Source organism: Leptopilina boulardi, unplaced genomic scaffold (assembly GCF_019393585.1).
Source record: "Leptopilina boulardi isolate dan_hultmark-lab unplaced genomic scaffold, ZJU_Lbou_2.1 LbouV2_396, whole genome shotgun sequence".
NCBI classification, from domain to species: Eukaryota; Metazoa; Arthropoda; class Insecta; order Hymenoptera; family Figitidae; genus Leptopilina; species Leptopilina boulardi.
The window spans coordinates 1,451,864-1,474,633 of NW_026137969.1; the positions used below are offsets into that span (position 1 = coordinate 1,451,864).

Below are 22,770 nucleotides of genomic sequence, written 5' to 3' on the forward strand. Positions count from 1 at the left end.
AAACAAACAACAAAGTTCATACCAAAACGTTTAAATATAATCAAACAACATGTATAATAATTAAAGATATTAATTCACCGCGGGTATTATGTAAATTGAAATACCATATGAATTTGAATATCACTTAAGCTTCCACAGTTGTGTCTTTTACAAATTTTTATGTATTCTTGTTAATTTAAATTTGATTGGCGAAAGAGTAAGAAAACTGTATATATATAGTAGTTAAGATTTTCAACTTTTTTTAACTCGTTTAAATTAAATATACTGTAATATGCACATAACAATACTTTAAGAAATTCTTTTGGTTGTTTCAGGGAGAACTTACAATGATCTCAACCAGTATCCAGTATTCCCTTGGATTCTTTCAAATTATGAAACAAAAGAACTTGATCTTACATTGCCAAGCAATTATCGAGACTTATCCAAGGTTGGTATTAATCCATATACCTTTCTCGTGCGGAAACTTCGCGCTCAGTCAGGAATTGACAACTTTCCGCCACTTGCCACACAATGTACTATTTCATTTATCAGGAAAACGATGGTTTAAAGACCAGTGAATATAAAATTAGTCACAGAATTTTCTGTTTAAAATAGGAACAATGAGTGCATTATTAATTAAGGGTGTTGAACGGTCTCTGAAATTCTTTGGAAAAGAGGGACCTTTAATTATCGCGCCCTATAAAAGCGGCACTGGGTGTGAAAATGGTAAACATTGATTTTAAAATACTTTTTTTTCGAAATACGGACACTTTTTACAAAATCAGCCAAAACACCAAGCAGGGAGCAAATCGCCTTTTTACATGGATTCGCACAACCTTTTGGATTTAGGAAATTTATAAGATAAGGATCCTTGGTGTTTTGACCGATTTTGTAAAAAGTGTCTGTATTTAGAGAAAAAAAATATTTTAAAATCAATGTTTACCATTTTCACACCCAGTGCCGCTTTTATAGGGCGCGATAATTAAAGGTCCCTCTTTGCCAAAGAATTTCAGAGACCGTTCAACACTCTTAATGAATGATGACCCAAACTTGCATGATAAGCTTACTGAAAGGTTGCATCCAGATAGAACGCAAGTCTGCTGCCAACTTGGAGCCGACTTGCATTGCAAGTTTTGCAAGTTTGCTGCAAACTTGCAATGTCTCACCCTTTGCAAACTTGCAGAAGACTTACAGCAAGCTTGAAGCAAGTTTGCTGCAAGCTAGCTGCAGGCTTGCAATGCAAGTTTGCTGAAAGTCTTCTGCAAGTCTTCTGCAAGTTTGCAAAACTATATTTTTGCAAAACTAAAAAACTATGCGCAGTTCAATTCTATAACATATAGGGCTGCGCAGTACATTTTTTTTACCTTCCAGCTATGGTCCCAAATACATATATTAAAGGGAATTTGTATCTAAAGTTAAATTTATAATTAATTAATTAATAAATTTAATAATAAATTAATAATAGTTTCCACACGGAGAAAATTTGTTCCGAGAGTTTTACTGAACTTAGTTCGGTAAAATTGGGATATAACAGCAAAACGGTAATTTTCAATAATTAGTACAGTAAAATGCAAAAGGCATAAAATATTATAACAAGTTCAGTTCGGGAAACCGTAAGGTACTAGCAGTATACATAAACTAGAACAATAGCTAAGAATATTAAGGTCTGTTTTTGATAAAATATAAAATTAAAGACTACATGTTTTAAATAAAAGATTCATCAAAAAGTGATAAATAGCACAGGTTTTTTTGGTTACTTTTAAATATTAAGAAACGATCGTTTCAAAAAGCAACTTTTTGAGAAATTCACTGAATAAATATTGATTTATAATTTCTTGTAGACTAATAGTCGACATAATCATATGTATAAGTTATCGTAATATAAACCAATGTTTAATTATTCAAATTTTTCATATATTTACAGTACTAGCTTGTAATAAATTAAAATATCATATCAATTTTTACCTGTCATCACTACAAAAAATAAAAAAAATATTTTGAAAAATTCCTTTTGTGCAACTATATCCCAACTTTCAGTTAAAATTCAGTAAAATGTACGGAACAATTTTTCTCCGTGCAGCTAGCTTGCAGCAAACTTACTTATAATCTTATTGTGTAATCTTGCAGTAACCTTATATTATACTGATATCTTTCGGTAATCTTACCATACAATTTGGGTCAGGTGAGACATTTGAAGCTTGCTGTAAGTTTGCCGTTCAAGGTTGGCAATATTGCGCGGCAACCTTGCTGCAAAGTTGCTGCAAACTTACGTGCTATCTGGGTGCCGGATATGTCGAAAAAAATTTTGTAAAATTTCACTTGAGAACTTTTACCCTATTTAAATAAATCAATAATTTCATGTAATATTTTTTGTTTCAGCCGATTGGTGCTCTAAATCCCAGTAGAAAAGCTTATTTTGAAGAGCGATTTCAAACTTGGGAACATGAAAGCATACCACCTTTTCATTATGGAACTCACTACTCCACTGCAGCCTTCGTTCTCAACTGGCTCATCCGAGTGGTTAGTTTAATTAGTTTTTTGATTCGATAAATTTATCAATTGTTTATTTTAATTGGAAAGAAATAACATTAGTTATTTCATTGAATACTAATTAAATATTATATTGATAAAATTTTATCTTCTTTTGTCACAAAATAGGATGACAATAACGATTTTCATTGCATTTGGCGTTCAAAACACAATGGTACAATAATAACTTAGGAATTGATAAATTATGATTTGAAGAATAATTATTGCACCATTAAAGTATATGTTTATTTTTTTGTTTTTGACAATTTTTTTTCAGAAGCCTTTCATTAGAAAATTTGTTAAGAATTGCATATTTTTGATTTATAATTAAGTAAATTAATCTCTACTGTTTTTTGACATTGGAAAAATTTTTTGTTGAAATATAATTTATAATTATTCTAAACTATATTCAATACTGAAAGGATTGAACAAGTTGACATTGTGACACATGTTGTTGAAAGCATCTTTATATTGTAAAAATCTTTAAAAATGGCCAATAAAATATCTGCATCTGTCAGTATTAATGAATCATTATTATCATCACTATTTTTTGTTCGCTTTCATTCAACATTATTCAGATTCCTGCAAATTTATTGAATGTATATATTTGAAACTTGTTTAAAATTTAGATTTTTTCACTTTCTATATTTTAGGAACCGATGACCACCTTCTTTTTAGCTCTTCAAGGAGGAAAATTCGATCATCCTAATAGACTGTTTTCTTCTATCGCTTTATCATGGAAAAATTGTCAACGAGATACGTCTGACGTCAAGGTTGGTTTTTTTTATAAAAATAAATTTTAATCTTGTCGAAGATATGTAATATATATATATATGTATATATTATGTACTTACTACATTGTGGCAACAAATAATTGAAACATTTTATTCTTATAGGAACTGATTCCGGAATTTTTCTTTCTTCCGGAAATATTTGTCAATAGCAATCGTTATCGCTTAGGTGTTCAAGAAGACGGTAGTTCTGTTGGAGATGTCCAATTACCACCTTGGGCAACGTCTCCAGAGGAATTCGTTCGTATAAATCGAATGGTAAATATGTTTGTAACCAATTACAATATTTAAAAAATATTATTATTATTTTTGTATTTATTTATTTTAAATTTATTAAAAATTATTTCATTTTTTATTTCAGGCACTTGAATCCGAATTTGTTTCTTCTCAACTTCATCAGTGGATAGATTTAATTTTTGGATACAAGCAGAGAGGTAATTTTTAACTAACTAACTTGCAGAAAATTTATATTCATAAGAAATTTATAAATTTCCAAACATTTTGTTTGAAATTGAAATGCATTTGTTTTTCTTTAATTATACTTACTTAACAATGGAGAGTTTATTGAAACTTATTTCAATTTACAATAGTTTTGAAAAAAACGAGTTTAAAGTTCGAATCTACCATTATATCTCATACTATTAAAAATTAAAAATATGATTATAGCGTGTTTATAATTACGAAAAAAATAGTGACAAAATAAAACGGACAAAGAGATCTCTTTTCATACGAACGTACACATATGTTGGCATGAAATATCCCAAATGTAATATAATGTTAAATGTTAGAAAATGAGTTTAAAGTTTGAAAGATGTACACAATTATTTGTGGAAAACCATGACGAAGATGACGAGTCGTGTGAAATTAAATTTACGCCAGAGGTAATTGTCGGTGGCGCCTCTATATCCGGCTTTTCCTCGAAGATGCATCTCCCAGGAGTGGGACTCGATCTTGCATTACATAGCCATCGTATGGTTTTTGTTAGTTTCCTCTCTGGGGCCTGGTCCAAACCAATTAGGCACGTGTTCGAGGCGCGACAATGAATCCCACCCGTAATATGTAACACGTTTTCTCTGGGGAACGAAAGCGACAGAACCTGAGAATCTACACTGAAAAAGTAGGGGAACATCGTCGTATGAGCCGGAGCCACTTATAAATCGGCAGTAACTTTAGCTGGAACCGCGCAATTCTGACATCATGATGTTACACTTCCAGAGAAAGCGAACTATAATTTTCTTTTCCTCTCACTTCTTATTTTGTCCTAGCGAATTATTTAAATATATATGTATTTTGAAATAGAAAGAACGTAAACGTCGTTAATCATTTTTCAGGACCAGAAGCTGTAAGAGCGACAAATGTTTTCTACTACTTGACCTATGAAGGAAGTGTTGACTTGGAAACAATTTCAGATGCCGTAATGAAAGAAGCTATAGAAAATCAAATTCGAAATTTCGGACAAACACCGTCCCAGCTTCTCTTGGAACCTCATCCACCTAGAAATTCGGCAATGCATGCAGTAAGTCTCAATGGGCCTTTAACAAGTTCCAAGTCTTCTCCAAATACTGTGCGCTTGAAAAGTACTGTAAGTGCGAGAAAAAATTTTCTTCGTTCGAGTCAAACACATTTTCTATTCATCGCGCACTATATCATTTTATTCCATTGCAAAGAGAAATGAAAATAATTATATATGCAAAGTCTCACTTACTTTCTTTTTCTAACGCACAAATTAATTTTTGAATGTGCACTCAAGCACATTGAAAATATTCTATCAATTTTTACGTCCGTCCAGCTAGCACCTAATATAATCTTTACCTGACAAATGTATTTTATAGTAATATTTTTTAGGAACTTTAAGAGGAGGAGTATAATAAAATAATTAACACTAAAAAAAGCAGAATTTTTTATTTAGTATAATAGATAAAATATTACCAACTAATTAATAATAATGGAATGTGTGTTAAATTTTGAAAAATAAATGAAACGATTTTTGTATATTTTTCAACAGACTCCGATGATGTTCAACAGCATCCCAGATGATGTTTGCATGACTGCCAAGTTTCCTTCAAATTCTCCAATTTGTCATATTTCAGCAAATACACTTCCACAAGTACCTAATCCGTGCATTGTAACAATAACAACTGGTCATCAATTTGCCCTCAATAGGTGGAATTTAAATTATACCGGCAAGTATTCATTTAAATAAATAGAAAAATAATATTAAATATTGTCTGAAAGCTTAACTCTTGTTAATTTTCATCACCACATTCAAGTAGCGCTATTCATTTTAAAAATAGCTAAATTAAAACAATTAAACTTTAAATATTTTCAATTGGACGTTTCAATGGTTTAATAGATATAGATATTAAAAATGACCAAAAGTATAAGTAATTCATATTTTTGATTCTTTACCCAAAATAATTATTGGATTAGAAAATTTCATACATTTTCCGAGTTTCTTACTTTTTTGGATGATATTAATTTGTATTTTTTAGATAATAACCTAAATATCAACTGTTCAAATATCATAACTTACTGTTTAAATTTTACAAATGTGTTTCACATAATTTTGTAAATATTTAATTTAATAGTTTTTATTTAGAAGAGATTAATTTTCTATTGTAATGTTAATGTTTCATAATACCTATATGAATTTTTACATTGTTCAAATTTAAATGGATAGAATAACACATTGTAGAACAAAAATTATAATGTACATTTTTATTAATTTCATTGTTTCAAAATGCAATTGATATTTTTCACAAGATTTATCGGTTGCACAATACTGAAAATTTGAACAAAAAAAAAAACTTTTTTAAATTTTTTAGCTTTTTCTAAATGGTCTAAATCGATGAAAATGATTTGTTAATTTTAATTTATATATTTCAAAACGAAAATCAAAAGTCATTTTTTTTACTTACTCATTTAAAAAAATAGCAATCACTTAAATATGATGCTGAAAATGACTATACTTGATTTGAGTTGTCTACTTCAAGTGGAATGACTCCAATATTGTTTGTTGATAATATCATGTTATCTTGAAACAGCTTCCGTGCAATCTCCAAGCTATGCTGACAATCCTCAAGTTCAAGTTGTCCATCAACCATTTCAAATGGATCCAATGTTGTGTAAGTTTTAATTTTAAAAAACTATAATTTGAAACGCATGAATATTCTCTAGAATGCATTATTTCGAATTTTCAGAGGATCGACTTTCATGTACTAATGTTATTACACCCACATATTGTAGATTTTTTATTTAAGAGAAGTATTATTTAACAAAATTTTTGCTTAGCAGATAATGTTATACCAAACTAATATTAGGGGTCGTCCATATACCACGTGAACACTTTAAGGAGAAGGTGGGGGGGGGGGTTAAAAATGTCCATGATTCAATGTATTTTGGTGTCCACAATGAGGGGAGAGGTCAAAAATCAGTAAAAAAAATTGTCTTTCTATGAATTTTTATTTAATCGAATTTATATTAACCTGAATTTTTACTTGAGATAAATTACAACTTAGTCGAATTTTTAAACGTGGTTTTTCTGAGTGATTAATTTTAAACTTCCCAATGAAATGAAAATTTTGACGAATAAAAATTCGATTAAATAATAGTTCTGTTAAATGTTCTGTTCAATGCACCCCGTGAGAATTTCGTTCATGTAGAGTAAATTGGCTCACCTATGAATCTGTTTAAAAATTATCTTTAAAATAAAGTTTGTTACTTCTATTAACAAAAACTACATTATTCTGTATTTGTTAATAGAAGTATCAAATTATATTCTTAAGTCCTACATGAGCGAAATATGTATGTATACATCTCCGTCTTAGGCGGTAAATTCTGCTTGTGACTTGGACAATTAAAAGTGAACTTACGTCCGAAAAAATGAATAAAAAATCGATTTTTTCGGACGTAAAGTCCCTTTTAACTGTCCAGGTCACACTTTATAAAATTAGGTTTATAAAAATTCGACTCTATAATGATGATGTTTCCATTAAAATTTTAGCACAAGCTACAAACAGTTCAAACGTGGCTCTGCGACGACATCTAGGTGATAATTTTAGCCAAAAAGTGAAAATCAGAAGTAATTGCTTCATAACGACCATCGACAGTCGATTCATAGTAGCATGTGGATTTTGGGACAACAGTTTTCGTGTTTTCTCGACTGAAACAGGTAAATTTTAATTGCTACTAGCTTTAAAAAATGGGCAAATTTCTTAAATTTTTGTTTATTTATACTGATATATGTACTTTTATAAATAACTGGGTACAAACACTAAGGCAATTTTTTATTTTTTCCAGCTAAAATTGTTCAGATAATTTTTGGCCACTATGGAGTGGTAACATGCTTAACACGAAGTGACTTAAACGCGATGACAGATTGCTACATTGCTTCTGGAAGCGCTGATTGTACAGTTCTTCTTTGGCACTGGAATGCAAGAACACAAACTATTGTTGGAGAAGGAGAGACCCCTGCACCACGAGCTACACTCACTGGCCACGAGCAACCTGTAACAGCAGTTGCCATCTCTGTGGAGCTTGGGCTTGTGGTTTCCGGCTCTCACTGTATGACTTTATATAATTAACCATTAAAAATTACAATTTTTCTATAAGTAAAATCCTCAGATTTTTTTTGCATGTACATATTACAAAGAAAAACTATTATAATTTCTTTTTTTTATAAGGATAACATATTTTTTAACTGTAATTTTGTATAAATATAGCGAATGTAAAGTAAAGGAAGGTATAAGAATTATAAATATGATTTTTTATATGATTTCTGTTTTCAGATGGTCCAGTGTTAGTTCACACAACTTTTGGTGACCTTCTAAGATCTCTAGAAGCTCCAAATGGCTTTTCTTCTCCAGAAAATTTGGCAATAAGTAGAGAAGGCTTAGTTGTCATTAACTATGAACGAGGACATATTGCAGCCTTTACCATAAATGGAAAACGTCTACGATATGAATCACACAATGATAACCTACAAGTATAACTTACATTTCCTAAACTTCATAAGGTCGAATTTCTAGTGGATCTAAATTTGTAATGTCTAATTTCTATTTAGATGATTTTTGTATAGTTGATCATTCATTAAATTTTTAATTGAATTCATTTTTTTGCTTAAGTTGATGGCGATTGTTCAAAGAGGAACTTAAACTTTATTATTTTCCAATATATTTGGGGAATAATTAAAACGAAATTTCAAGTTTTGATAAATAAAAATAAATTCAAATTTTCATAGTTGAAAAATGTCGAGTTCTATTAAAAAATGTATTAAGTAATACATTTTTTTCAATTTTTTGCGATGTAGCGTAATTTAAAATCCTTAATAGTGTATTTTTGAAAATGATTTTATATTGACCTCTATTATCCGGATTAACCTAGACAGGACTGAGTTCAGATAATCGAAAATTCGGATAATAGAAATTTCAAATGCTTTTATATAATTAAAGTAAAACAATGTCACAGTTAAACAATATATATTCAATTGAATATAAAATATTAAATGTACATAAATATTTATATTAAATTAAATCTTTATTAAATAATAATTAAGGGTATGTGGGAACCTCCCACGTGACCTAGTACGGGACAATGTGTTTTGGTAGTATACATCTTACTCTAAAATGAGAAAAGATTTTTATTAAAAATTTTGAGGGATGAAAGATTTGGGTACAAGGAGTCTCGCTGTTCTCCGAAAAATACATAATTTTGCATTAAATTATTAAAAAATGAAGTTTAAAAAGTGTCATTGCTCCAGGAAACAGCTCCCGTTCGAACGAGTAGCCGCTGAATCAACTATGATAAAATCCATTATTTTACTATTTATTGCGAGATTCCTTGTACCAAACAAAATCATTTCTCCAAAATTTTAACCCGAAATTATTTTTTATTTCAGAGAAAGTTTCAAACCACAAAAAAACGTTCTTTGCCCACATACCCTTTAGATATAAATACATATTAATCAAATAAAAAACGGTTTTTCTAAAGATTTCTTTGAAATAAATTTTGTTATTTTGCTTCGAAAAATTAAATCTATTCGTTTTTTAGCAAAATTTGAATGATGAAATTTAAAAAATGAAAAAAATAAATAAATTTTATGATTCGGAAAGACAAAAAAAAGTTCAGATAAAATGTTTTACGGTTCGGATAATCGAGGTTCCACTGTAATACCTATAAATAAAAAAAAAATTAAGTCGAGAGAGATGTAAAGATTATTTCTATTTGTTTAAATAAATTGTATATATTTTTAACAAATTACTTATTTTTTAAATAATAAATATTCATATTATAATAATACCAAAGATCAGAAAGATTTATTGTATAGATCGATAGAAAAATAGTAATTTCTAATTTCAGAATTCACAGAAGAAAGGTTTTTAACAATAACTTGTATAAATATTCAAAATTATGTATAGCAAAACTGTTCAACTTATATTTTTTATTTATTGTTCTGAAGAAAGTAACGTATATTACATGAAGTACTCTCAAGCATTAAAAAAATATTGACAATATTGATTTCACAAATTTTGACTCATTATTAATAAATATTATATATATTGATTACAGATATTTTAAAAATAATAATTTTTTATAAGTGTTGACAATTTTATTTAAACTGTTTTAATTGATTATACAAATTTCAATCCATTGCAAATTCGATTTAATGTATTTTATTGTTTAGATTATATGTTTGCCTGATGATTGGATTATATTTATCAAAATCAGAATTTCTTTTGGTCATTATTGTATAGGAATAAAATAAATAAAAAGAATTTTTTTGTCACTTTAGATCTTATTGTGCGTTGTGCCTTCCAAAAGGCACTTTTTAATCAGTTGGACACTTTGCGGATTTCCTATAACAAATTAAGTGAAAATTCATAAGGGATTTTTATTCATAAGACTTAATTCTAGACATTAAACATAAAAAAAACTTTTTATTTCTTGACTTTTTTTTACCGTTTTATTTATTTATTTATACTCTTTGATTTGTTATATGAAGTCTTCAAACAGTCACGCCGATTTAAAAGTGCCTTTCGCACGCAGCAGTCAAGAAGAACAATTTGACAAGACTATTCTTAAATTCAGTTTTTTTTTTGTATTCTTCTCACTAAATTTTTATTTTTCTTTATTATTTTTTTCCTTTCAATGGTAGGTAAGCGTATAAATTTTGTTGGGAGAAATTATTAACAGTTAACACCTTTATTAATGAAAATAAAATTTTCCTACTTAAAGTATTTTAAAATCTATATTTTAAATACTGTATTTAATGGTATTTTAAGTTTTTTATGTCAACTATAACTCACTCATTTTGATACATTTCAGTGCTTAATTATGAGTAGAGATGGAGAATACATGATGACTGCCGGCGATAAAGGAATCGTTGAAGTATGGCGAACTTTCAATCTTGCTCTACTTTATGCCTTTCCATCATGTGAGAGTAGTGTGAGATCTTTGGCGCTTTCTTATGATCAAAGGTATTTATTTGATTCAACTTCAGTTTTGCATTATTAATAATAATAATAATAATAATGAAAAAATAATTGTGTGCATTATTTTCAGATTTCTCTTGGCAGGATTAGCGAATGGATCTATCGTAATATTCCACATCGATTTCAACAGATGGCATCATGAGTATCAGGATCGCTACTGAAATTATCATTTTCTTTGGAAATAAATGAAAAGAAGTTGTTGCAGTTGCATTAATAACAAGACAAAAATTCCTCCAATTGAGTAAATAAGTTCAGATCTCTGCTGGAAGAGACAATTTTCTCTTAATGTACTTAATGAGAAAAATTGCTTTATTTGTCCTTGTTTTCTCCCATTTATATTAAACATCGATAAAGACGTATACGGAAGAGTTGAAGAAGAAAATATTTAAAAGACGCTTTGAGGTGACGTGTAGAGAAATAAATACAAGACTAGTCAATTATGGAGACTTGATTTCATGACGAGTGTTTGCAAATTTTTCGTGCATACACGCGCGCAGACATTCACAATCGTGAAAAATTGCGGCCCAAGTTACTGATTGAGTCGCTGTAAAATGATGCCAAACTGTGCTTAACTTATTTTTATGTAGGTAATCGAGTGCGTTGGTTTGGACGATCACTGCTTAATGCATTCCATGTAAATACGATCTTCGTTCGTATTCTGTACATTGTAATCATAATGCCTTTGAAGTATATTTGCACTGTTCCGCGCCAATGCAATATTATTGCCGCTCATAGAAAGGTTTCAGCTGTTAGAGAAGCCTGAAGGGTATGTTGTAATGAACCAATCAACACTTTGCATTAAAGAAAAGAAAAAAAATCAGATTAGCACTTCCAATTTCACACACATACACACACAAACAAGATTCGCGTCCTTTAAAGAGATCCTAATTTTATCAAAGCCGTCCAGCTTAACTTTGTGAGGATATTTCTTAGTATTTTCGCATGCGAGACTTATAATAATAATAATATTAATATTAATATTAATAACGAAAAATTTACTTATAAAGCGATGAATTAGTAGAAACTCGACATCTCGTCAAATGTTGATTAAGAGAGTAAGCAACGTGTTACAGGATAACAAAATAAATGAAAGAGTAATATTAAAATTTTTCTCTACTTTATTTTTTTCACTACTTTTGGATATGTGGAATAAAGTTCGTTGAAAGAGAAAAAAATATAAGATAACCAGACAATTTAAGTTCCCGCATGATTTCAATTTAATTTTTAATAATTATTGACTACCTATAGTATGTAGTGTGGAAGTTATTTTAAAACACCTTTCGAGAATGATATTGAAAACTATTTTAACTTGTCGTCATTTTATAATATACGTGACATTAGTGGCATTTTGTTAAAACTTTATTTGTCCTCGTTACATATGTATTTCAATAATACTGTCGAGCATCTTGCGCGTATCACTTTTGATCGACATATGTAGGCACGGCTTGCAAGTATTATGTTATAAATTATACAAAATATTTTACATCGACTTTAGATAAAAATTGCACCTTGTCTGCTGGCTGTAATAAATATAAATAATATCTATTCTGCTCAACACTATTAGAAACTGTTCTTTTAGATAGCGCACATAATTAGAAATTTACATGCAATATAATTAAAAATAAAAATTCGCATACCATTAGTTTATGTAAAAATATTTTTTAGTTGCGTTACAGAAGTGAATAAATCAAATTTCGTTTCATCCCATACTATTATTACTTAAAAGAACAGTCACTATTAGTGAGAGTGTAGAGGAAAAAATACTTACCGTAATAGAGCTGATATAGATGAATAAATTAGTAATGCTTTTACAAAATAATAGCTTCCACATTTGCGAAATATAAGTGAAATGTAGGAAGAAAAAAGGAAAAGAAAAAATGATAAGTAATATAATTATAAATTAAGTAAATGAATAATTTTGCAATTTCAATTTTAAAATTATAGTTTTCCAAAAAAAAATTCAATTCTTGCATTTGAGAGACATACATTAACCGCAATGAAATATAAAATATTGAAGAACAAGTTTCATTAATAGTTTTTGCGATTGTAATATTTATTTAAGGAAAAAAACTCAAAAAAGAAAATTAGATATGCGTACGCAATATTATGTGTAAAAATTGCGAGTTAAATCGTAATAAAAAAAATGCGTTCAGTGAGTGAGAGAGAGAGAGAGAAAAAAGGAATAAAACTTTTTATATTTGTTCATAGATGTGCGAAGCAAGTATGTTGCAATTATTCGAAACAAGCCAATTCCCTCCATATTGCTATGTAAAAGAAATTATTTCAAATCAATTTCTGTCCAAAAATTATATAATTATCAACTTCTGTCTGAGAATAATAATGCTACTATTTTAAATAGCTAATATGTATACATACATATGTATATATTTATATAAATAAAAAACATGTATCTTTGCATATATTATATGTCATATATATATTGTTGCTAATAATATACGTACATAGATGCAAAGATGCATATTCGAAAAATTATTGTACTAACGTGCGAAATATAGATTTGTATATTCGACAAAGTACGCGTATTTAATATTTATGTGTCAAGAGCCATCATTTTGATCGCCGGTTCTGTAATTGTACTTGTAAATGCGACATAATGTGTATGTAAAGGTTTGAGAGGTTCACGAATTCCCTCGTTGACCAAGTAGCGTCATTAATGTTTATATTTATAACAATGATATCATTGTTAGGGTGAACGCAACTTAATTATTAATAGCTAGTAATATCATTTTTCTTGTATTATTTTTAAAATCTTTGATGCATTTCTAGAAAGAGAGCGAGAGAGAGAGAGAGAGAGAGAGAGAGAGAGAGAGAGAGAGAGAGAGAGAGAGAAACTTGTTGAAAGTGCAATATACATTTATAAAGCACTAGTACATTAATTAGGTCATTTTGTAAAGCTCAATATGAGGCGAGTCGATTTTTGAAACTTTAATTTTCATTTTTCAAGAATTACTAATTGTGAGGAAATATTGACAAAAATAATAATTCGAGCATTATCATTGCCATGCATATGCATACACCTCATTTGCGCCACTTAATGGATACATAGAGACAAAGTACATAAGTCATTGCTAATTAATCAAGCTCTAATGCTTATTTTATACTTAGGATTATTATAACGTTTTAACATTATTGTATTCTAGACTAACTAGTAATAATCTGTAAAGATTACGTAATAAAATAATAATAAAATAATAATAAAAATAATTTAATAGGCATAGATAAAATTACATTATTTTGTAAACTTCTATAATTCTAAATTTAATTGAACTAAGCACAAACAAGAAGCTGTTATTTTTGTTGTGTCTTGTTTTAAGGCACAGTCACACATAGAAATTCAAAAGTTGCGCCATGAAAATTGTCGATAGAGGGCAGAGACACAACAATTCAGGTGAGTGTTGAGAAACATGAAATTCTAGAAAATATTTGGGAAACCTGCCATTCCATTACGAGACAGTAAACGAAGCTAATGTCAGCATCCACCTATAAAACTGCTTATTCAGGTTTGTAAAACAATAATTCTCACAATCGAAGAATATTATTAAGAAACATTTTCCCCACACTCTACTTCAATCTCAGGATCGATAAATTGAAAACACAAGTGTGCAATTAAATAATTTTGAAAAAATTTATTAAAAACACTTTAAGAAAATTGCCCACATTTTATAACAAGTTGAATTAAAAAAATTCTGAAACAAGCTTCCAAAACAATCCTGAACACTAGAATATACTCATAAGAAAAAGGCTTTCGTAAAAAAGGGGATAATATTTAGTATTTACTACATTTATAAAGTACTAAAAAATAAAGTTGGAATTTCCAATAATAGTTTTATAAATATTTTTGCACGTATTGATGGTAAGACTTCCTTTGCGAATTATTCAATTATTCTAAGCAATCGACTGTCACCTCTCGTGAGATGTAAATAGCTGTTTGAATTCTTCCAAGAAAGCTAAATCAAGTTTTAATCAAACACATCTTTTCGAAATAAAAATTCTAAATTTTGCAACTTTTATGAATATCAATATTCCCTTTTCAGGGTTGCAAAAATTTTAATTCAGAAATTGATTTTTGTGCTGAAATATTTTACGAGAATAATAATTTTTTAGTAAAAATAAAGATTTCTGTCTTTTCAAAATACATATTATATAACGGTAAATTTTTTAAATTAAAAAATGTGTTCACTTATAAACATATATGTATGTGTATATATTTATTCTTACATCTTTCTCCAGTTAATATACAGATATGTACTCATTAGGAAAGTGCACAATATTTTTAAAACTTGTACTATACATGAAATAAAAACTGATATATCTACAAATAATAATAATAATAATAATAATAATAATAATAATAATAATAATAATATTCAACACATAATTAAATTATCTCGAGTTTGACATTCAAAAATAATCAAACATAAAAGAAAATTTCTTCATTTATATCCCTTCGAGGTCACACTGGATGGTTGTCACCCATCAATATTTTCAACTTTTGATATTTTTCTGGAAAACTTGAAAGATTCATGAAATTTTTTCGATAACACGGATTTTACATTTTTATTCAAAACATAAGGAAACAGATTTCTAAAGCATTGAAATGTATCCACAAATTTTGCTGATTTCTGTAAATTAACCATTTCCAAATTAAAGCCACTTAAAAATGACTAAGGGTGGCAACCACCCAGTGTGACCTCGAAGGGTTAAATATCTACTTATTTTTAGGGTTGAATATTTTAAGTCTGAGAAATTAAATAAAAAAATTTTAATATTATAATAAATATATTTGTATAAACCTATATATCGTAGCAACTTTGTGAAATATGGCATTTCTTGAACTGATGACACTTTATGAAAAAAATATGCTTCAAAATAAGTACAGAATTTTTTGATATTTCATGAAATGTGACGAAAAAAGTATTTGATACAATAGGTCCTTAATTAAATTTAAAAAGTGGTATTGACTATCAAGAAGTAGTTGTTTCAGTTTTTGTAAGTAAATTTAACTCATTTTTAAGATAAATTAACTGCAAAAAATTAACTCCATAAAAAAGTTAAATTAATTACACACACTCACACACATATTGTAATTTCATACAATTACACTAAGTGCATAATGTGGTGTCGCATTTCATGAAATGCCCAAAAACTGTGGATTTATGTTGTGAAGTAAATATTTCTTTCACAAAGTGGTCGCACTTGATGATATGCCATATATGTCACAAAGTGGCTACGATATACACAATTGAAAAATCAGTTAGGAAAAGCAATACCAAACTTCTTTTTATTTCATCTTAATACCTATTATTATTTCTATAATCATTATCTACCGTCGTTGAGTAATTAGTTTTCCTTTTACTCCTGTGTTTGTGAATATCGAACAATATTGTAGTACAATTTTTCAAATGCGTTTTCATTTTAGCACTAATACGCATTCTAAAAATTGAACACAAAAAAAGAAATTAAATATTTTTTTTACTAAAAATAAAGTAAAGTATGTGGTTTAAAATTTTGAGTTACATACTTCGTATGAAAATAATTTTATATAATGCCAAGAGCGTATCCAAATTTAATTTTTAGAATAGGCAGTTGCCCTTTCCTTTTCTTAACGTAGTTCACCCTTGTATAATGTACATACATGTATGCCCTTCAAAAAATAATTTAATTTATGTATACAAATATGTATTCAAATGAATAAATTGCTGGTTTCAACATTTTTTGTGCACCTATAACAAGTTGTGTATTGTGAACAAACAATCCCTTAGTAGATGCATTAAATGAATATAGAGACTTTTCAAAACGTTAAAAAATTGATGTTTTATTTAAAACCAGACTTGAATGGATTGATAATAATTATATCGTGGTTTTATCTACATTTAATTATCGAAGAAGTCTAGATCGTAATAGAGTTTTCACCATTGCTTTGTTTGAGTATTTATGCCAAAGCGAACGACGGACATATCGCAAGGATTTTTACGAGTCGAAAAATTAACCAATATACATATATGTTATATTTTATGTTTAAGACCCCTTTTTAAAATCAAAATTTTTTTACATATTCTATGATTGAATTTTTTTATTATATAGTTAAGGTAAAAACGAATTTGAGGTTTTTTTTTGATTTTTCACGAAATACATTTTCTTAACATTTTAACATGTATCCAAACTTATATGACTTACGTATATCGTCGGGTTAGTGGAAAAACAAACCATTTCCGAAAATCGTTTTAAAACAATTACCAATTCATGAAAGCCGCATAAAACATACCATTTTAAAAAAGTTATTTTTTTGGCTTTGATTTTAAGTTGGTAATATACTACTCTCTAAATTTGAATTAGCGACTATATTAATAATAATAATAATAATAATAATAATAAGCGAATTTTCAATGAGTGATTATTCATTTATTCCCAGCTGCATACTCTGCGCTATAGGAATAAGCGAATAGTCACTAATTCAGATTTATAGAGATATTTATATTGTTGCATTAAATAATATAAATGTTTTCTTAAAAAATGCATTTTACTTATTTCCAGGTTAGTATTACCAACTTAAAATCGAAGCAAAAAAAAATAACTTTTTTGAAATGGAACATTTTATAAATGTCATCCGAAATACGGCTTTCACGAGTTGGTATGTTTTAAAACAATTTTCTGAAATTGTATGTTTTCCACTAACCCGACGATATAGTTTTTACATTGACCTGTTCAAATAAGTTCAATACTAATTAGAATTAAAAAAGATTGGGCATCTGCGGTACTTGACAGTATCAGTTGAATATTAACGTTAATAATTAGGTATACATTGAAGCATATTTGCCAATTTCTTTTATTCCCTCACTAGAAATCAGTGTTAGTGTCTGCTGACATAAAACAGTGCTGTGTTAGATCGTGGTGGAATTCCAATTCCATTTTTCCTCCATTTACAAAGAACACTGCGGTTTTAAACTGAGTAAACATTTAGGTTTATAAACTAAGTACTCAGTGAATTTATAATGTTTAGAAGAATCAATAATAAATGCACTTATACCTTAATTTTCTTAATGCGTATTTTGTAATACAGTATAGTATAACTTATTATCAAATTCACAATCGAATATTTGAGTTGACATCACTCTATGTGTGGATGTACAAATTCTGCTTTGATTAAAGAATAATCACATTGCTTAATTACAATAGGTACTTATAGCACTTATAATAAATAAATGTATCTTAATTTATCTTAACTTTATATGTTCTATATGGTATATCACAAACATAGCCACCAAGTGACTATATGTAGACATAATATTATATAAGGATAAAAGACTTTGAAAAGTAATACAAATTTCATGCCTGCATTTTTGTATTCATCAAGAAAAGTTATATACAATAAAAAAGGAGTTTTTAATTATTTTTCATTCAAAAGTATTTTCCTAATGTGTAGGCTTTAAATTTACTTACAGAAAGAATCTTTCTGTTGTTGAAATAATAAGAAACGGAATGAAAATGTTATATATAAACAGGTACAGATGAGTTGCAGTTTTATTTAACGAAAATTAAATGAAATTAAAATTTAGTTTTCTTCTGTTTAAGGTCGAACAATGGATATAAAAATAAAATTTATTTCACACGTGGATATTGCATATAGAAAATAATTTAAACTTATAATAAATACGTCATACTTTTGCAAATTATTTTTAATGTCTTCGACGTCCAATTAAGATATTGAGTCAAAAGCATAATAGTTATAAAATTTTTTAATGACAGACTAACTTTTATTCCGATTGTTTATCTGATTGTTCCTTAAAATAAGATACAACACTATTAATTTAATACAAAATTTGAATAAAATAAGCTCAAAGTGAATTGAAATAAGAGGGTTGCATCTTATTTTTATATCTTAGAATTTTCTGTTTTGTAATATTGTAGTGTACATATTCATTATTGAATACGCTATCTTAAAATAATCGTAAAAGTGTAGCCTCAGAGAAATAATTAATTTTTTGAAAATCGCAAGATAGTTTAATCCTTAAAAGTTTATTAATTTGCCTTCAATGTACATCTTGGTCATTGCTAAATCAATAAGAATGTATTGGTTAAAAAAGATTACTTTTACTATTAAAAAGATTGTCTTTTGAAATCATTGGCATTTTTTTATCATAATGCAAAGTGCAGATATACAATTGTAATCTCTGATAAAATCTGTACCATGCTGGTACACAGCGCACGTACATTTATAATTACAACATATGCATTACATTCGAAAAATATCAAATCAGAGGATTCAACTTTCCAACAAAAATGTTGGGATAATTAAGTGGATATATCCTTATAAGTTTATGATTCTTGCTCCACGTCGATTTACAATAAAAATTTAAAGGCGCAAATTCTAGCTTTCTGTATTTGACACCATATTGCCATACTCTACATTTATCATTTTATTTTATTTATTTTTATTAAAGCTACGACGAATGAAACACGATTTACTAAGAACCGCTAAGAAAAATATTGGCTTTTCTCTAATCAGAAGTATAAACATGATTTAATTGTTCTTATACACCTTCTATAATCATTCATTTATCGAACAAGTATATATATTTTACAATAGTCAAAGAAACTGTAATAGTTATATTTATTAGGCAAGGGTGCAAAAGTAGGGAAATCGTGATTCCACTATTTGCGCTCATGCCCCATACATAATTTTTTATAACATTTTTCGTCAAAAACTCGACTAAATTGCTATGATGGAAGGAGAAAGTGTGCGTAAAAGTACGATTTCTCCTCCTTTTAAGCACTAGTGCGCTTAAAAGACAGCGATTTAGTCGAGTTTTTGACGCAAGGTGTTATAAAAAATGTATATTTATATCTGTCAATCTCTGGCAATTGGTAATTTTTACAAATTAATATCCAATTTTGTACTTATTCTCCTTTTTATTTCATAATAGTGAATCATAACTGCAATAAGAACTAATAATTATATTATGTTCAGCTCCAAAGTGGAAAAAGATGACTTATAATTGCGAATAAATAATTTTTTTACTTATATCAGTAATGTAAGAGGTAAAATAAATATTTTTTAAAGTCATCTGTATAAAATTATTTATATCGAAACTAATCAGCGTCAGTTGGAACTTTAAATTCCTCTATGTTTCTAAACACCTATTACGATTGATCAGTTTTTTATATAGTTTTAGCAATTATACTATTAAAATGTTGATAAAACATAAGAATCCTTAAGTGTATTTTCAGTTTTTTAATGAAAATGATATATTTTTCAAATTATAAAACACTTGATGGAGAAAACGGTCCAAACAAAGGTCAATAAATAAAAACTCATAAATCGAGAAAACGACGTTTTATTGACTACTAAAACAATTAATGAATTTTTATTCATTTTGACCTTTCTTTCGATCGTCGTCTTCTGGATAAAGTGTTTTATTATTGTTTAAAAAACTATGGAAAGGATCTAGATTCATTCTGCCAAAATTATATATACTGCTTATTGGATCAAAACCAAAATAAAAGATATTGCAAATTTACCTATCACAAACTGTACATTTTTATTTCTAAAACTCGCCGCACCTAAATTCTAGAATTGTTTAAGATGTGACAACCAAAAAATATTGTACCTATCACTTTCGCTGTTAACGTTCGTTTCTCTATCATGAAGATAAGGCCTATATGTTCCATTAAACTGCTTTTATATTATTATTTAATCATTTTGCATTACTAGAATTCCAATCACGTGTACTTATTGATGATGATTCTAGAATAATTATTTCTTTGAACATGTAACATTCTGGCTGTTAAATATATAACATCTGTGTTTTGTTTGGCTAAATGGGATCTAGTTTAATTTCTTATACGTATTTAAGAAAACATTTCTTATAAATTATGACAAAGCTCTGTCATGAAATTGCGTGTTTTATTTTGGGTAAGTATATATAGTTATACTACATTTTTGATGAGCTATAGTTTCCTTGTTAATAATGTAGCTAAAATTTTGCAAAATCTATACTATATATCATCTAATATACAAGATGATATGTACTTTATGTGTAATAGTTCTTTCTGTATAATAAGTTTTACATATGTCAAATATATTAGATCCACATTACGTTGAATGAGGCCTGCTTTGTCCATACAACAATATAATATTTCACCTCACATTATCCTCCGAAATATAATTTATTATGAATATGTATTTACAGTAATATTGAATTACTTTTCTACTGAGTTGTTTGTTTGCTTATATATGTTTCAATACTCATTTTCTTATATCATCTTATTGACTATATTCAATTTTTTAAAATTGATCTTTCAACTAAATCTTACTTTTTCGCCAAATTTCATTATTTTTGAGACAACGGTGCTATAAATATTTGTTGATGAAATATGAAAGAATAAGCTATAATTTAAGAATCATTTTAATGATTTTGAATTGTCATTCAACGTTTGAATCAGTCAAGATCTTTTAAAAACACAGTCCCACAAAAAAAAAAGTGTCGTGCGCGGCAGACCAGACTAGTCATTTCCCATGTATTTTGACGCGCTGAACACGAATCCGAAGTCCGTTTTGCTCCATCACGTCAGGATTTTTTTCTAACCTCCAAAAACCTGTCGGATTTTGAGAGGTAGGCTATTTTTTTAAAAACTGATGGATTTACTTCAAAATTGGTATCTAGTGGTTTTTTGGGTCGCTGATGACGAATTTGAAGTTAGATTTTCAAAATTCAAAATGGCGGCTCCAATATGGCGGACAAATTTTGTAAAAATTGATGGATTTACTTCAAACTTGATATCTACGGGTTTTTTGGGTCGCTGATTACGAATCTGAAGTTAGATTTTCAAAATTTAAAATGGCGGCTCCAATATGGCGGACGAATTTTGTAAAAATTGATGGATTTACTTCAAACTTGATATCTACGGGTTTTTTGGGTCGCTGATTACGAATCTGAAGTTAGATTTTCAAAATTTAAAATGGCGGCTCCAATATGGCGGACAAATTTTGTAAAAATTGATGGATTTACTTCAAACTTGGTATCTAGGGGTTTTTCGGGTCGCTGATTACGAATCTAAAGTTAGATTTTCAAAACTAGAAATGGAAATTCTTATATACATAAGTAAGGTATTTACGTCTTTTTATGGTAGCGCACTCTTTTGTCCTCAAAGGATCTGTGTAATGGTTTTCTTTTCAAATTGGTGCCTCCAGGTACAATATCCCTTTTCAGCATCCAACAGTAGTTGGCCATCATATTTACATCCCATCTTCCTTGATAACGACGCTCAAAATCTTTCAGATCTTGATTGAATCGTTCTCCTTGTTCTTCACTGTAATCTCTCAAATTTTCAGGGAATTGATCCCGATGCGAGTCTAAGTAATGCAACTTTATGCTCATTAAGCATCCTAACTTACCAAAGTTTTTAAACATATCACTAACTATTTGCTCCTAATTTTCACTCTTGTGATTACCCAGAAAATTTTCGACAACTGCTTTGAAACTAAGCCATGCGGCTTTCTCCTTTTTATTCATCTTGGTGATAAATTGCTCATCTTTTAACAATTTGCGAATACGTGGTCCGTCGAAAACCCCTTCTTTTAGTTTCGCATCAGAGATTTCTGGAAACTTTTGTTCCAGGTATTTGAAACAGTTTCCTTTTTTATCTAAGGCTTTGACAAACTGTTTAATTGCTCCTAGTTTCGTGTGTAAGGGCGGAATTATCACCTTTGAAGGGTCGATATCGTCCGCCATATTGGAGCCGCCATTTTAAATTTTGAAAATCGAACTTTAGATTCGTAATCAGCGACCCAAAAAACCCCTAGATACCAAGTTTGAAGTAAATCCATCAATTTTTACAAAATTCGTCCGCCATATTGGAGCCGCCATTTTGAATTTTGAAAATCTTACTTCAAATTCTTCATCAGCGACCCAAAAAACCCCTAGATACCAATTTTGAAGTAAATCCATCAATTTTTAAAA

The 22,770-nt window shown here is 28.6% G+C and overlaps 1 protein-coding gene across 10 annotated transcripts in view; it reads left to right on the top strand.

Annotated features, from left to right (window-relative positions):
• LOC127288836 (neurobeachin) overlaps positions 1–14,014 on the top strand; it is a 221,068-nt gene extending 207,054 nt beyond the window's left edge. For 7 of the 10 annotated variants that reach the window (XM_051316506.1, XM_051316511.1, XM_051316507.1 and 4 more), the window contains 13 exons: positions 315–427; positions 2,359–2,499; positions 3,162–3,281; positions 3,405–3,557; positions 3,661–3,733; positions 4,631–4,881; positions 5,305–5,482; positions 6,344–6,424; positions 7,303–7,470; positions 7,599–7,862; positions 8,087–8,283; positions 10,623–10,774; positions 10,860–14,014. In XM_051316506.1, the coding sequence (XP_051172463.1) occupies positions 315–427; positions 2,359–2,499; positions 3,162–3,281; positions 3,405–3,557; positions 3,661–3,733; positions 4,631–4,881; positions 5,305–5,482; positions 6,344–6,424; positions 7,303–7,470; positions 7,599–7,862; positions 8,087–8,283; positions 10,623–10,774; positions 10,860–10,950 (1,982 nt within the window). In that variant the 3' untranslated portion in view covers positions 10,951–14,014. The remainder of the gene's footprint in view (positions 1–314; positions 428–2,358; positions 2,500–3,161; positions 3,282–3,404; positions 3,558–3,660; positions 3,734–4,630; positions 4,882–5,304; positions 5,483–6,343; positions 6,425–7,302; positions 7,471–7,598; positions 7,863–8,086; positions 8,284–10,622; positions 10,775–10,859) is intronic. The other 3 variants (XM_051316509.1, XM_051316515.1, XM_051316514.1) reach the window with 1 other exon arrangement.
• Positions 14,015–22,770: the final 8,756 nt, after the last annotated feature.